The sequence below is a fragment of the Mustela nigripes genome, chromosome 1 (genome assembly GCF_022355385.1).
Source record: "Mustela nigripes isolate SB6536 chromosome 1, MUSNIG.SB6536, whole genome shotgun sequence".
Classification (NCBI taxonomy): Eukaryota; Metazoa; Chordata; class Mammalia; order Carnivora; family Mustelidae; genus Mustela; species Mustela nigripes.
In genome coordinates this window covers 46222808-46239991 of record NC_081557.1, presented here as the reverse complement: position 1 = coordinate 46239991, position 17184 = coordinate 46222808, and the positions used below count along the sequence as shown (strand labels likewise).

Sequence of the window (17184 nt, the reverse complement as noted above, 5' to 3'; positions counted from 1 at the left end):
TGCTTGGTCTTGACACCATACACCAGAGGATTGACTGTGGGAGGCACCAAAAGATACAAACTTGCAAAAATTATATGAATGCTTGGAGGTACCTTCTTGCCAATGCGGTGAGTTAGGAAACTAAACAGCGCAGGTGTGTAGGACACAAGTATAGTGCAGACATGTGCAGCACAGGTGCCCAGTGCCTTCGAGCGGGCGTTCTGGGAAGACAGCCGGAAGACTGCCTGGAGGATTTTGATATAGGATGTGGCTATGAGCCCGAGGTCCAACACCATCACTGAAAGGGCCACAGAGATTCCATATGCTCTGTTAATGAGGGTGTTGGCACTGGCCAACTTCACCACAGCCATGTGCTCACAGTAGGCATGGTTGATGACATATTTAGTGTAATATGGTAGCCTTTTAATAAGAAGAGGACAGGGCAAAACCATAAAGGCAGCTCGGGTCATACCAGCAAGACCCATTTTAATGACCATTGGTGGTGTCAGGATGGTTGTATAACGCAGTGGGATACAAATAGCTACATAGCGGTCAAAGGCCATGGCAACCAAGAGGGCTGACTCCATTATGCAGAATGTGTGGATAAAATACATTTGAGCTAGGCAGATACTAAAATCAAACCTGTGAGCATCCAACCAGAAGATATCAAGCATCTTGGGGGTTGTGGAAGAGGCAAGAGCCATGTCATTCACTGCCAGCATGCAAAGGAAGAAATACATAGGCTGGTGGAGGCTTGGTTCTAGTTTGATGGTGATGATGATTACGCTGTTCCCCAGCAGGGCCAGGGCAAACAGGAGGAAGACAGGGATGCCAATCCAGCGATGAAAAGCTTGCAAACCAGGAATACCAACCAGGAACAAAGATGAGATGTAGTGATGTGTAGCATTGTCTGCCATGTTAAAACTGGAAAGTTTGCAAACTTGGATATAAAGTAACCAGGCTAATCCCCTCTGGGCAGAAAACAGGATGGCAGAGTAATACTGCTAGCACCTGAAACGTTAAAGCTTGAAATCATCAGTAAACCACTTCATTCTGAATCTCAAATCTTCATCTGCAAATGAGAAAATTGTGTTCATATTTCAGAAAATTTTTCCTGAATTTTGGAATTTTATTTAATTCTACTCTATTTTTTAATTTCCTACTAGAGGATCAGTTAGTAATAAAATGACCTCATGGTTTGTCAAAGTCAGTGTTGGATTCTGTGATACAAACATTAAAAAAAAAAGTCAAGTCTTGTCAAGGACGTTGAGTTCAAGTATAGATACACATGAATAAACATACATACACACAATAATTAACAAATATTTCAAAGTGCAATCATTATTTTAATAATACAGTTATTCATAAAGAACATAACTAATCAGGAATTCAGAATAAGATCTTATCCCCTAGGGAAGAACAAGGCTTATAAAAATTAAATACAATAAGTGCCTTATTATCAAAGACAAATTTATTCCTATTTTAGAAGAATTGCTCGAGATGATCTGAAAGTGGAAGAAAGAACAGACGATCTGAAGGTGGACAGCATAGCATAATCATATAAACAGGGAAAAGGAGGAAAATTTTAATTTCTTTATGCTGGTAAATGATTTAAAGTTGCTACAAATAAGCATATTAGTGGTTAATAAGCTCAGTATATATTCTGCAAAGCCATCACTCTCAGCTATAAACCTAGCCCTACCCCTGGCTTGCACCCAGACCTGCCTAATGACATTGAAGAGCAAATCAGGTAGAATTCAGCCTGACTCAGCTGCAAAAATATTTTCGTATGACTTTTGTTCTGACCATATCCTTTAGTTTTGATAACTCATCTCGGTTTTTCTTCCTACCATCCAGTTTCTACCTAATATTTTAATTCTGGAACATGCACTCTACTCTTCTTAATCTGCTTCTTAAATTTATCTCAATTTCTGTTCACTAACTCCACTGATGTGAGAGCTCATGATCTAATGAGAAATACTCTGAATGGCAAAGCTTCCTTTTATGGAGGTCTAAATACTACTTGTGTAGGGAAAAAAACTTTCTGGTTATGGAATCTGCATTCCAGTATTAAGCATACTACACTGGGACTATATGAATATCTGAGGTATTTTGTAAGGAATTGAAAAATGTCAAATGAGTTGTAAAATGTTTCAGAAAAAAGCCAGAGCTTGGGGCGCCTGGGTGGCTCAGTGGGTTAAAGCCTCTGCCTTCGGCTCAGGTCATGGTCCCAGGGTTCTGGGATGGAGCCCAGCATCCGTGTCTCTGCTCAGCAGGGAGCCTGCTTCCCCTGCTCTCTCTGCCTGCCTCTCTGCCTCCTTGTGATCTCTGTCTGTCGAATAAATAAAATCTTTAAAAAAAAAAAAAAAAGCCAGAGCTTAAACCTAGAGTTGTAGAAATTACTAGATATGGATGAAGCCTGTAAGTCCAGGCAGAGAACTTCAGACAAAATATACAGGATATAAAAAATTCAAAGTATGAAAGTCTTTTAAGTGTGTATTAAACTTTTGCTCTTGGAGATCCTCACATAATTGTTTTCCACTTGGAAACTTGTTCTGCCAAGTTTCATTCTTGTATCTTCTTCTGAGAGTCCCAAACATGCAAGAGACTAGTTTGCCTAGAAATATAGGCATATACATTTTAACTAGGAAACATTACTTATGACTGCAAACAAGAGTAATTACTTTTGGTAATGCTCTTGGTATATGCAAATACTTTAAAATCATCTTTTAGTTTTCAGTAAATTAATTCATAAAACAACAACATATTTAATCTATACCAAGAGAAAATAAGAGCAGTGACTTCCCATTAAACAAAAGTTTTCTGTGAGACCTCTAGGGTAGGGCACATAAGAAATTACAGAGGATGCCCCCCACATGGCAGTCTGCCTGTTGCCATTTCCACTTCTACCTAGAAGGTCTTCTCTGTCTTCTCTCAGGCTTAGTTTGAAAGAGATATTGAAAAAATCCATTTGTTTCTATCAGACTATTCTTTATATTATGTTCAGCAGACAGTCTGGGAGGACATTCAGAGTATCTATTAGCACAACCGTCCCTGGTGTTTCTGAATCATGTTAAGTACCATATGCCTTCTGACTCCCTGGGCTTTGCCATTTTGCCTGTTTCTGGGTCAAGCCATTTTGCCTGTTTCTGAATCTGCCACATGAGAGTAGAGGACTCTATACCTTGGCAAATACCATGGCACATACCACGGCATTTTTTATACAGTGCTTCTGCATGCATTATCTACTTCATATTAATGTATTATAATAATAACACAAATATACCCCACACTAAAATCAGTAAGTTCTCCCATCCTTCCCCCATGTGATTGTATCTTACATGCTGGCCACAATGGCCACCCAGAAATTAAATTAGGAAATCACAGAATTTTCCTTACCTCCTCAATCTGTTTATATCTAATACTTCAGTCAACAACCATGAAGTCCTTGTTTCTGTTAGAGCTCTTACTGTACGCTTTGTAAGCAATTATTCATGTCAACCATGTTCATCAGTGTGAACTCCCAAAGGAAGTTTCTGAATCTTAACTTTCAGTAGATTCTGAGAGAAAGATGGGATGTCTCTGTACTTCCTCTTCAGTTTCTTAAGAACTTCACAGATTTTTATCTTGTTTCCAAGGCTACTGATCTCCCAGAGAAAGGTTACAGAACCAGAAACTTCCCAATAGCAGAAATTTCCAAGGTTCTTCCATAAACAGGGTCTCAGAGTGTGTGTGCGTGTGTGTGTGCGTGTGCGTGTGCGTGTGTGTGTGTGTGTGTTTAAGTTTTTGTTTGGTTCCTCTTCTACTACCACATCATATTACTCAATATCCATCATGTCTCATAAAAGTGGATCATCCTTTATGTTTACAGATCATGCCTTCCCATTTTACTTTCACCTGCTTTATCTTAAATTCCATCTCACAAACCACAATATATTGCAGATGATAATAAAAGCAACTATTATTCTCTGATAATCTTCAAATGTTCATTTTCCATTGGAGCATCTAGGTCAATATGCTATGTGGGGCTGGTTAAAAAGTATGTCTGTGGTTGCCATTGGAGTCTGTGAGGACTGTAGTTGATTCATAGCTGCTGTTGATTTATAATGGGCTATCTAGATGCTCAGAAGGCCCCTCTATATGGAAGACGGATAGGTCCTTTAGGAGAGAAGAGGACAAAGGAAAAAAGTACTGGGCCAGGACTGAGCACAAAGCAGTAACAATGTCTCTCTAGAACAGCTATGTAAACTCCCCCGGAGCTTGTATGTGGGTAGTACTCTCCTGTTTCGCCTTTGGAGGATACAGTCTTTAGAGACTCTCTCACAATGCCCAGTTGAATGAGATGGCTGAGATGTCCATCAAATATGCAATTCACAGAAGTAATCTGAGAGAAGGGTTAGAGAAAATCAATTTAGTGTGGGCAAACTATTTGAAAATTAAGAGAAGCAAATTGTTAACCTTAATTCCAGTATGATTATCATTGAATTTGCACCTATGTCTTAGGAAAAGATCAATAGTCTGAAAGTATAAAGGTAGCTCAGGGCATTGCATGATCTCTGATGTGTTTTCCTTTTCCTTTGTACGATTTTACTGACACAATTCTCATACATTGGTCACCTTGCATTTCTCCTCTTCTATTAACCCATGCTCACATGCATGTATTGCCTTGTGTATTCAGTCCTTCAGAGATGATGAGTCAGGATTGCTCTCTGCTGTGACTAAGCTTGTCTATCATCCCTCCAGCTGTGCAATAAATGATCATACTTATTTCCTTATGTTTCTGGTAATTTCAAGCTTTCCATGTTCTTCTGATCTGATATACAGGCATAAAGAGGGTTTCAGGGTCCTTTTTTTTTTTTTAAAGATTTTATTTATTTCCTGGTTTTGATGTATATTTGTCTGCATTAATATATCAATTCTACTTTTTTTTATGAAGATCCCTGTCGTGTTTTATTTTTCCTATTTTTTTTTACTTTTAACCTACTTACAACTACCTACAAATTTTTAATTAAACTAATTATCATAAGGAAGAGTTCACTTTTTTCTTTCACCATACAATATGATAGGATTTTACATATGTATAGAGACATTTAACCTCCATTGTAATCATGATGTTAGAAAACATCCAACTATATTACATTGTATGGATTTAGTACAATGTGTTTATCCATTCACTCATTGAAGAACATTTGCGTTATTTCCATTACTAGGCAATTATTCATACAGCTACTATATTCATCTAGGTGTAGCTTTTGAATGAGCATAACATTTAAATTTTTCTAGTGTTACCCATTACTGAAAAAGGAATTGATAAATCAAGCAAGCATAAAATCGGGCAGGACCTTGGGATACAGTCTGTTAAGTGTCTGCCTTTGGCTCAGGTCATGATACCAGGGTACTCAGATCTAGTCCCTCATCAGCCTCCCAGCTCAGCAGGAAGCATGCTTCTCCCTCTGCCTGCTGCTCCTCCCCTGCTGCTTGGGCTCTCTCTCTCTCTCTCTCTCTATCTGAAAATAAATAAATAAAATCTTTTTGAAAAATCAAGTAGGACCAGAATATAAATACAAATCAATATGATCTATTAAACAAGATCAAATTATGGAACATAAGGCAAACTTTAATTTAAAATAACAGAAATCATACAAAGTGTGTTCTCGGACAATAATGGAATTAAACTTGATACCAGTAATAGAATGATACCTAGCAAATCCCCAAAGTATTTGGAAATTAAGCAATATACCTCTAAATAACATACATCGAGGATGAGTTCTCAAGAGAAATTTATATGATATGCCCATGCCTTCTGCTGTCCATAGCTTCTGATGAGAGCTACAAATTTTATTGGGAATCCTATGAATGCAATGAGTCATTCTCCCCCTTTCAGCCTCAAGATTCTTTTTATCTTCGATTGAGTTTTGTCAATTTAACTATGATGTGTCTTTTTTTTTTAAGATTTTATTTATTTATTTGACAGAGAGAGATCACAAGTAGGCAGAGAGGCAGGCAGAGAGAGAGAGAGAGGAGGAATCAGGCTCCCTGCTAAGCAGAGAGCCTGATGCAGGGCTCGATCCCAGGACCCCAAGATCATGACCTGAGCCAAAGGCAGTGGCTTAACCCACTGAGCCACCCAGGCACCCATGATGTGTCTATATATTAATATTTTTGAGTTTATCTCACTTCTTGGTGTTTTGTTTTGTTTTGTTTTTTAATACTTAGTAGCATTTGTCAAGGTCTTGGATATAGAGATTAATGCTTTTCATTAAATTTGGGATATTTTCTGCTATTATTTTTTCAAGACCCCCCCCCCACTCCCAATTTTCTTTCTCTCCTCTTCTCTTACAACTCCCATCAGTATATGTCAGTATACTTTTGGGTATCCTATAGGTCCTTAAGGCTTTGTTAATTGTCTTCATTCTTTTCTATTTCTGTTCCTCAAAGAGGATCATCTCAATTGGCCTCTCTTCATGTGATTAATTCTCTCTTCTGCCACCTCAGTTCTGCTGCTTATGTAGTCATTTTCAACTTTCAGTTATTGTTCTTTGCAACTGCAGGAATTAAATACTCGAATTCAGTAATTGTCAGCTTTGAATTCTGGTTAGGACCCTGGACAGAATGGAGGGATAGACTGCAAAATATGAAAATTTGTTTCAAATACCCTATCCTTGTCATTGATCTAGGCTTGTCGTATTCTCTGTTCAGACTTAAAATTTTGTTTTCAGGCTTTTAATACTTTTCTTCATTTTTATTTTACCTGTTTTAAAGTATTCCTCATCTTACATACACATAGACTTATGTGTATTAGTGGTTTCCCATATTTAATAATTGACAACGATATCTGGAAAATAATCTCTCATCATCAGCAGTTTAAAATGAACACTTAAACGGTTTACAATGTATACTAAGTTTTAAAAACTAGCCTGAGTACATTTTATGATGATTCATTTAATCTTTTATTACTCATCTGAATTAAATTCTCATAATGTCTTATTTTATAAATGAGACAGTTGAAGCTTGTACCAGCCAAAGAACATACCCAAAGACGCACAATGAAAAAGCAGTGGTGCCAGATTTTAAACCCAAACATCCAGATGAAAGACCATACTCTTAACCACAACAGAATGTTGTTCAATCAGGTGAGGTTATCCCACCCAGGAATAATTGCAAATGTCCTGTGTGATGAAAGAGGCCAAAAGCCCTGTTAATTTTTACTTTTTAAGCCCACTGAGTTAGTGTTAAATTGAATACATGTATGGACAAATTGGGGATTAATAAGAATCACAGTGTTTTGTCCAATTATTAGTTTGTTAAAAGAAATTTATCTTGGTTATGATTATGACAAGTCATCATGTAATTATTCCAGAATATGTTGTGAGCCATAAAAGGTCATTATTTCCCTTATCAGAAGTCTAGGTTGCAGGCAGCTTGCTGCTGTTATGGCTCATATATACATACTTTAGGTAATGAATCCTAGAATTAAAGTTTGTTTAAAGACATATTAGTTAATAAAAACAAAACTTCTGGTTATCATCAATTGGTAAATGTATTTTTGGGAATCAAAGTGACCAGACTGAGAAAGACAAATACCGTATGATTTCACTCACATGTAAATCTAAAAAACAAAACAAATGAATGAACAAAAGACAGAATCAGACCTATAAATAGAGAACAAATCCGTGGTTGCCAGTGGAAAGGAGGATGAGACAATGGGCAAAAGGGGTGAAGGACAGTGGGAGATACAGGCTTCCAGGTGTGGAATGAACGCAGCATGGGAATAGAAGCTTCTGCCCAGGAAATACGGTCAAGGATGATGTAATAGCATTGTATGGTGACAGATGGTATCTGTGCAGCAGATGCTACACTTGAGAGCAAACCATAATGTAGAGGGATGTTGGATATTTATGTCGCTCACCTGAAACTAATGTAACTAGTATGTTGACTATGCTGAAAGAAAGAGACTAATTCCCACCCCCCTGACCAAATTAACTGAGAGTTTTATATTTTGACAATACTTGTTTGGTTATTTCACATTTGGAGATGTGATATAAATAACTTTGAAATAATTCCATATTAAAATATATTGGGGTGCCTGGGTAGCACAGTCAATTAAGTGTCCAACTCTTGGTTGCAGCTCAGGTCATGATCTCAGGGTCATGAGATCAGGGTCCCTCTCAGGCTCCACATTCACACAAAGTCTGCTTGAGATTCTCTTCCCCCTCCCTCTGCCCTCCAGTTTGTAGGCACTCTCTCAAAAATAAATAAATAAATATTTTTAAAAATGAGATAAAATACATAGAAAATAATAAAATTGTTGAAAATATTAAATGTTTTCCATATGACATATTATGATTTGATTTGAGTTTATTTCAGTCAACTGAAAACAGAAGTTTATATAATCCAACTTTTTATGTAACTGGACAGCATCAACTCTTCCTGCTGCAAGGCATAAGGAGAACCCAGAAAGAACAGATGGAGACTACTTTCTGTTACTCATCAGGGTAGCCATAACTTTCAATAATCATGTTTTACTAATTTGGACTGAAATTTACGTATTTTAGTTTTCAGAAATCTTCTTGTTTGGAAGAAGAGATTAACCACTCGGTCACGAATTTGCTTGGTCTTGACACCATACACCAGAGGATTGACTGTGGGAGGCACCAAAAGATACAAACTTGCAAAAATTATATGAATGCTTGGAGGTACCTTCTTGCCAATGCGGTGAGTTAGGAAACTAAACAGCGCAGGTGTGTAGGACACAAGTATAGTGCAGACATGTGCAGCACAGGTGCCCAGTGCCTTCGAGCGGGCGTTCTGGGAAGACAGCCGGAAGACTGCCTGGAGGATTTTGATATAGGATGTGGCTATGAGCCCGAGGTCCAACACCATCACTGAAAGGGCCACAGAGATTCCATATGCTCTGTTAATGAGGGTGTTGGCACTGGCCAACTTCACCACAGCCATGTGCTCACAGTAGGCATGGTTGATGACATATTTAGTGTAATATGGTAGCCTTTTAATAAGAAGAGGACAGGGCAAAACCATAAAGGCAGCTCGGGTCATACCAGCAAGACCCATTTTAATGACCATTGGTGGTGTCAGGATGGTTGTATAACGCAGTGGGATACAAATAGCTACATAGCGGTCAAAGGCCATGGCAACCAAGAGGGCTGACTCCATTATGCAGAATGTGTGGATAAAATACATTTGTGCTAGGCAGATACTAAAATCAAACCTGTGAGCATCCAACCAGAAGATACCAAGCATCTTAGGGGTTGTGGAAGAGGCAAGAGCCATGCCATTACCTGCCAGCATGCAAAGGAAGAAATACATAGGCTGGTGGAGGCTTGGTTCTAGTTTGACGGTGATGATGATTACGCTGTTCCCCAGCAGGGCCAGGGCAAACAGGAGGAAGACAGGGATGCCAATCCAGCGATGAAAAGCTTGCAAACCAGGAATACCAACCAGGAAAAAAGATGAGATGTAGTGATGTGTAGCATTGTCTGCCATGTTAAAACTGGAAAGTTTGCAAACTTGGATGCAAAGTAGACAGGCTAGTTCCCTATGGGCAAAAATCAGGTTGACAGAAAGATTGATTCACTATATGGAGACTCCAGGCACACTAAGATAGCCTATCTAAAGGGCTGACTCTTCCCTGAAACTTCTGGAAGCTGCTGGGTCAATCACTTCACTAATATGAACCTCAGGATCTTCATTTAAAAATAAAAAGTTTGAATCAAGTTCTTTTTAAATTTTCCCTTCTCTGTTCAATCTTATTCTTGTCTACACTTTCATTTTTATTATCTACCAATTATACAGGTCATGATAAAATTTCTGCTTCTTTGTGCCTAGGAGTTTTCTGAATTGTGTGACATCAACTTTGCTTTAAAAAAGGTAAAAGCCACTCCTTTCAAAAAATTCTTGATCAAGTATGCAAATACATGCAGGCATACACAAACACACAGGTGCCATGCATGCATATATATAATAATTCGTAGGTTATGTAAAAGGCAATTATAATCTTAACAACATGGTAGTCTACAAATAGTCAGGAATGCAGAATAAGAGAATAAGAAATCCAAGCAGCTTAAATATAGCCAAAATTCTTGTGAACATTACAAATAATAAACACATGGAAAATGCTTTCTTATCTCAGAAAAGATCTTAAAGATAATCAGAAGGATAGGTTGTTAGAAGCATGTATCAAAAGTGAGGAATATCAACTGAAAACAGTAGAAAAACATGAATCTGCCATAGAGTTTTAAATTAACATTCTCCAGGAAACAGGTTTTTTTTTTTTTCCAATGGCTATATCTCCACAACTTTTTATTTAATTCAAAAGCAAGTACCTATATGAGTACATTTTTCAGTCCATCCAATTTTAATAAGTGTATACTATGTTTCAAGTAATAAGGAAAAACTGTTTTTTTTGGGGGGGAGCGCCATCCAAGGAAAGTTAACTTTATTCAACATCTCATCAAGTTACCATACACCACTTTTTAAAAGATTTTATTTATTTATTTGAGAGAGAAAGCACAAGAAGGGGAGGTCAGAGAGAGGAGCAGACTCCCTTCTGCACAGGGAGCCCAATGCAGGACTCAATCCCAGGACTCCAGGATCATGACCTGAGCTGAAGGCAGTTCATTAACAAACTGAGTCACCCACACATCCACCATACACAATTTTAAAAAAGATTTACATGAAAGTTAATTTAACGTTTTAAATGATAGGGGAAAGATGTAAAGTAAAGAAGTTACTTGCCCTCAGATTTTCTTTCTTTCTTTCTTTTTTTTTTTTTTTTGGAAAATTTTATTTCTTCATCCTTTCAGATAATTGAAACAATGTTATCAACACACATTTTCCGCTAATGGGAATAATGCAAGTTCATTTGGTATTCTGCCTCCTCTGACTCCTGGCCTTGATCCTAGCTTTGCAACCACCATTGCCTAATGGTAAGGAAGAACAAAACAACTTCCATCCAGTCTCCCAGGTCTGAGTGCCACAAGCATCTTCTCATGATCTTTCACTGATCTGGTCCTTTTGGTCTAGTAGTGGCCCTCAAACCTTCTTCTGAGGATCAAATTTCCTCCTAATATCATAATTCTGGAATGCACACTCCAGTCTTCATAACATGCCTTTTTAAAATTTGTAATTGTCCCCAATATCTGCTCCTAAACTCAACTGATATGAAAGTTCAATAAATATTAATAAATATTCCTACTGACAATACCTCTTTGTTTGAATGTCCATATAATATCTGTGAGGGAAGAACTTTCTGTTTGTAATATGCATATTGTCCTTTTAAGCATATGCTACTCTGGACCTATGTGAATAAATATCTGAGATATTTCCTTATAAGAAAGTGAGAATTCAAATTTGAGTTAATCATTATAAATATTTCAGGAGAATTCAGAATTTAAACATTATCCCAAATACAAAGGGCCAGAGTTAGGTTAGGGATTGCCACATTGGATGTGAGCCCCATAACCTCAGGTAGAATGGTATATAGATATAGATACAGATATAGATATGGATCATACTTGATGAAAGATATCAAACAAGCAGCAATTTTAGCAAACCCCAAAGTGGGGAAAATATGAAGAAAGCCACACTTAGGCATATCATAATCAAAGTACTGAAAATCAATGATAAATGTGATTGGAACATTCATTTTAAGGAACAGCAATAAAAATGATGGCTATTTTCTCATCAGAATCAATAAACTTCAGAAGGTAACAAAACCATATATTTGAAGAAAAAAATTGACAATCTGAGATTCTACATGCAGAGAAAATATCTTTCAAAAACGGGAGCATAAGAACTTGGGGCAAGAAACTTCTAGTATTGAACATGTAAACTATAAAAGATTTTTAAGGGGCGCCTGGGTGGCTCAGTGGTTTAGGCCGCTGCCTTCGGCTCAGGTCATGATCTCAGGGTGCTGGGATCGAGTCCCGCATCGGGCTCTCTGCTCAGCAGGGAGCCTGCTTCCCTCTGTCTCTCTGTCTGCCTCTCCATCTACTTGTGATTTCTCTCTGTCAAATAAATAAATAAATAAAATCTTTAAAAAAAAAAAAAAAAAGATTTTTAAGTTTAATATAAAGAGTACTTGATACCTTTACAGGTTTTTTCCATGTTTCATGATTTTTTCTCATTTTGGGATAACCAAAAATTCAAGAGGATATTGTCAGAGAACTAGGTATGCCGCAAGTAAATAATACACCTAGAAACATAAACATGATTTCTAGGTAGAAAAAAATTACATAGAACAAAATGTAAGTGTAAGGGCCTGGTTGGCCAGAAGGAGCCATTTCATTGTGAGCTTGGGTTGACCCTGCCCTTCCTTGAGGAACTTGTCTGCAGGCCCCTGATATGGGGGGCAGGCCAGCTGGATGGAGACATCCAATCAGTGGGGTGCGCATATATTTGCTATGGTGAATTGAAATTCAATTGGCCACCCGTATTGCTGACCGAGCCTGACTGTGCAGTTCTCCCTGTGTGTTGCAATCTCATCGGCCACCTGTATGTGAGCCGGACTCAACCACCTCTATAAAGGTTAGTGTATGAGGCAGGGGAGGAGTAGTGATAGTGTCGGGGACGTGGGGAGCGTCAGGGTCATCAGGAGCAGAGCAGCATCGTGGGAGCATCCGGAGCTGCATCTTCAGGAGCGTGGGGATCGTGGGGAGCATCGTGGTCATGGGGAGCGTCATGGGCCTCACTGTGGAGCAGCCTTGCCAGGGAGCAGCACGGCTGGGAGCGTTGTCGTTGGGCAGTGGCCTTGTGGGGTAGCAGCACAGAGGAGAGCGTCGTTGTAGGGTAAGGGGAGTCATCGGGGTCGGTGTCCTGGTCATCGTCGCCTCTTTGTAAGAGACAGCCCCGACTGGTCGGTTTGATTTTTGATGCTTGGCATGAAATAAAGCTTTGCTTGACTTTCGCTTTGTGTCAGTCTCATTCCTTTGATCACGGACCCAAACCAGTAAGCTTAATTGCTTTGTGATACATAATACTAACAAAAGTAGGTCTATAGACATCAGTAAATGTACTTTATAAGATATTACTAAAAGGCGCCTGGGTGGTTCAATCAGTTAAATGTCTGCCTTTGGCTTGGGTTATGATCCCAGGGTCCTGAGATTGAGCCTCAAGTAGGGTTCCTTGCTCACCAGGGAGCCTGCTTCTCCCTTTTCCTCTGCCCCTGCCCCCACCCCCCGCTCTGCACTCTCTCTCTCTCTCTCTCTCTCTGTCAAGTAAGTACGTAAAATCTTTAAAAAAAAAAAAAAAAGAGGAAATACTAAGAGAAAGATTTTAAGTAGCTTCAGTTTATAGAGGGACCAGGCTCTCTTAAGGGCATTAGAATGTGTAACAAAAGGAGCTATAAGTGAAACAACGCAAAGAGCAGAGCAGCCTATTTTGAATGAAGTCAATAAGGTCATTCATTACCTTATATTTAGCAGACAGATTGCCCTGGAAGTCAGAAAGCCTGCTCACACCCTCTGGCTTCCTGATAGTTCTGTTTTTCCATCTGTTTCTGAAACATACAGATACAATGTTCCTTCTGCCACCTGCAGATATGAGTTAAGTTTTCTGTCTTTTCTATGTCTTTTTTTCTTTTTGGGAAAAATAAATTGGCTTTATCTTTCAAAATACACTGAAGTCTTTGTGCATCTGGGTTAGTTAGCAGAATCCCTTGCTGGCAATCTGCCACTCGAGAGAGCATTGTTCAAGGAGAGAATGCAATGTTTTCTATGTGATCTGTTTTATTATATATAACATGTTTATACCATGTCTTAAATAATATCACTTCAAGATATCCCACGCAATATTTGCTATTTGCCTCAAAGCTCCCCTACCATCTGCCTGTATCTCATTTGCTGGCAATAGCAGTCAGTCACACAGACATTTAAACTAAAAATCTCAGAGTTATCCTTGACCCTTATGTTCTATGTTGGCAAATGGGGAAGGTGGTGGTTCCACCACTCCCTAAATATCCCATCATCAACAAAGACATTCCTCCTCCAGTTTAATCAAAGATTACATTCTCTTAATTTTCATCAATACTGTGCTTCCTTTCAAAAAGCAGTACAGTGTAGAAGTATAACATTATGTCCAGAGGACAGCTATGTGCTGAATTCTAAATGGGTACACAGGGAATTATTTTAAGACATGGAAAACAGCATTTTATGACTATGTTTTTGAGTGACAGACATAAGTCCAAACCATCCTTATTTCTGTTCATAAAGGAATGTGGTAATACATAATATGTTATTCTATATTTGGCTTTCTATTTTTCCAGAAGCTATTATTACTCCAAATTTTTCTACCATTCAAGGAAGAAGTCAAGTATATTAAAATAGTAGAAAGCAACAATATATGTGTGCCAAATATATATATTTTCAGCCCCTTAAACTTTCTGGGATTGGGCGGAGGGCTTGAGGGAAAGACTTCTGTGTATTTTGAAAGATAAAGCCAATTTATTTTTCCCAAAAAGAAAAAAAGACATAGAAAAGACAGAAAACTTAACTCATATCTGCAGCTGCAGCTTCATCCCATAAAATTTACCCCATTTTCCATCTTAAAAAAAAAAAAAAAAAAAAAAAAAAGACGGGCAAAGAAGCAAGGAAAAAGGAAAAGCACTTTCTTACATAGATGCTTCTCTTAAATTGTCATAATCTGGAGTTCAGGAGCCTCTCCCCTTGGGCTGGTAATTTTCATTTCACTGCACTTTCATACCTCCCACTTCAAACACTCTTCATCCGCAGCTTTGACATCTACAAATAACTAGTAGATCTCACACATATTCATTGAAAACTTTGCCATATGGCTTGTACTTTACATTTCCACCTGCATTGCTATTATATTAATAGATGACTTTGAAATATTTATATTTAGATCCTTTCTAACCCACTGGCCTCTAAAGATGAATTCACTACATTATACATGACCCCGCACACATCTATCATCATCTATAACTGTTGCTTCTTTGAAAACCTAAATTCCAAAAAATGCATCACGGGAATAGCATTTCACATTCTTTTCCCATACTCTAACACCTAGCATTATTAATCCCTTCTCTCTAGATGAACAGATTTTGTGGAACATCACTTCAAACTTTTACTAATTAGCATATCTAAGTATCTTATTCCACTGTTTTTGTAGGGACCAAGGATAGGCTGCCCCATTTTAACATGAAGGTTACTCTGAGCTGAAGGCTATCAAGACCCTACTGGCTTGGGGTGCCTGCGTGGCTCAGTGTGTTAAAGCCTCTGCCTTCAGCTCAGGTCATGATCCCAGGGTCTTGGGATCAAGCTCTGCATCGGGCTTTCTGCTCAGCAGGGAGCCTGCTTCCCTCTCTCTCTCTGCCTGCTTGTGATCTCTGTCTGTCAAATGAAAAAATAAAATATTTTTTAAAAAAGAAAAAATAAAAAACCCTACTGGCTCAAGAGAAACCTTTGTCCCTCTCTTAAGTACATTGAATAATCCAAATTGGGAGTCTTTCCCAGAATAATTAGCAGAGATAATCTCAGTGACCCATCTATACGGTTGGGCAAACATCTGCTCTTCTTTCCACCCTCTGAACTGCATTTTTTCCCTCTGCAGTCCACCTTCTCTTTTAGTTCAGGATGCCATATAGACCTCATTTTATGTCACTAGATCTGGAACTCCCATGTCTGTGCAGATTCTCTATATGCACACTATAACATTTTTTTTTTTCTTGTTATTCTGTCTCAGGTCAATTTTATACTTGGTCCAGCTAGAAGGACTTTTGAAAGGAGACAGGAAACCTTCCTCTAGGACACTTTCTTTTTCTTCTATTTTTCAGCTCTTCCACATTCCTATGTGTTGAGCACTCCTGGGGGAAATCATAGCTACAGGGATTAGCCTTACTTCAACCCTTTCTGTTTTTCAAACTCTAAGATTCTGGTAATAAAAATATATTTCATTTTATTGTGCAGTTTTTAACCTCTACGAATATTTCTTTCCTTCTCTAGTACCAAGTCACATTACTCAAATATCATGTCTCTTATAAACATGCATTGTCATTTCTCTACCTAGAGATAATCTTTTCTAACTTGACTGCCATCTGATTGATCTATAATAATACCTCATATAATAACATGAATTGTTTTTTTCTGCAAATCTTCAGATGATGGTTTTCCATTGCAGTTTCCAGATAAAGTCACTTATTCAGGAATCCTTAAAATGTATGACACAGTGACTCCGGGGACATTGTGGCCTCTGTGGACCGAGATGGTAGCCATGCCTGCCTTGTAATGTAATATTATGATGTTCAAGGGTCTCATCAGGTTTAGGAAAGCCCAGAAGTCCTTTGATTATATCCACAAGAGATATGGAGATGGAAGGTAAACAAGAAAGGCCAGAATTACGCAGAGACATAACACTGGGGCATCCATAGAACACCGTCACTCCCCAGAGTTTGTGGATAAAGCTCATCTGTTTCTATTTGGGGAAATAGTTTTTAGAGACAGACCTATAGTACTCAATGTCACTGGACTGTTAATCTTCCCACAGAGAATGTTGTAAGAAGATAAATGAGAAAGACTTTAGTGTAGACAGTCTGGTGATTCCTATTGAGCTCAAGAAATCATAAGGCCTGAATAAATAGTAATTCATGCTATTTCCAGATCCCCATTTTATTATTCTTTTCCCTTGTGCCATTTTACTGTGACCCAATGTGCATATGTGGTTACTTTGTATTTCTTCTCACCAGGCTCATGGGGGTTCATATGTACTCACAGATTCATGTGTATTCTCTATCCTCCTGTCAGTAATTCATACGTTATATTTCTTACTTCTCTGGATTTTAAATCTTTGATATTTTCTAAAATGTTAAATAAGTGATGCTGCAAGTTTTCATATATTTCAGACACTGCATTTCTTTTATTGCTAATGTGTCTGAGTGTCCTAACATATGCTGGAGAGACACTTGTGCCTTTTCACTCACATAAAGTAGTTGATTTAACTGATTGATTATTTTTATTTAGTATGGTTTTATTCATACAGTACAGAGGTTCTTCATAAAGTTAAAAACTTGAATTTGGGTTTTTCTTGTTGACTTGAAGGTGCTTCTTGCATATTCCAACCTAAAACTAATGCTAAATTCTGTCAATGGCTTCTGCCTTGGTCTTACCTGTTAATATTCTCCATGAGGAAAAAAAAAAATCCTCCATATTGATGTAAAGTCATCCAAATTTTGCC

At 38.1% G+C, this 17184-nt stretch overlaps 2 protein-coding genes across 2 annotated transcripts in view; both read right to left on the bottom strand.

The window, feature by feature from the left end:
• Positions 1 to 896, bottom strand: part of LOC132011542 (olfactory receptor 52P1-like) — a 915-nt gene extending 19 nt beyond the window's left edge. Inside the window, exon 1 of the mRNA XM_059390281.1 lies at positions 1 to 896. This exon is cut by the window's left edge and continues 19 nt beyond it. Within this exon, the coding sequence (XP_059246264.1) occupies positions 1 to 896 (896 nt within the window).
• Positions 897 to 8487: 7591 nt separating this feature from the next.
• On the bottom strand, positions 8488 to 9483 carry LOC132014658 (olfactory receptor 52P1-like). Its single transcript, XM_059395543.1, has one exon. The coding sequence runs from the start codon at positions 9481 to 9483 to the stop codon at positions 8488 to 8490; it is 996 nt and encodes a 331-aa protein (XP_059251526.1).
• Positions 9484 to 17184: the final 7701 nt, after the last annotated feature.

Coding starts and splice junctions, on each gene's coding strand:
- LOC132014658 (XM_059395543.1), bottom strand. CDS start 9,483: ATGGCAGACAATGCTACACATCACTACATCTCATCTTTTTTCCTGGTT.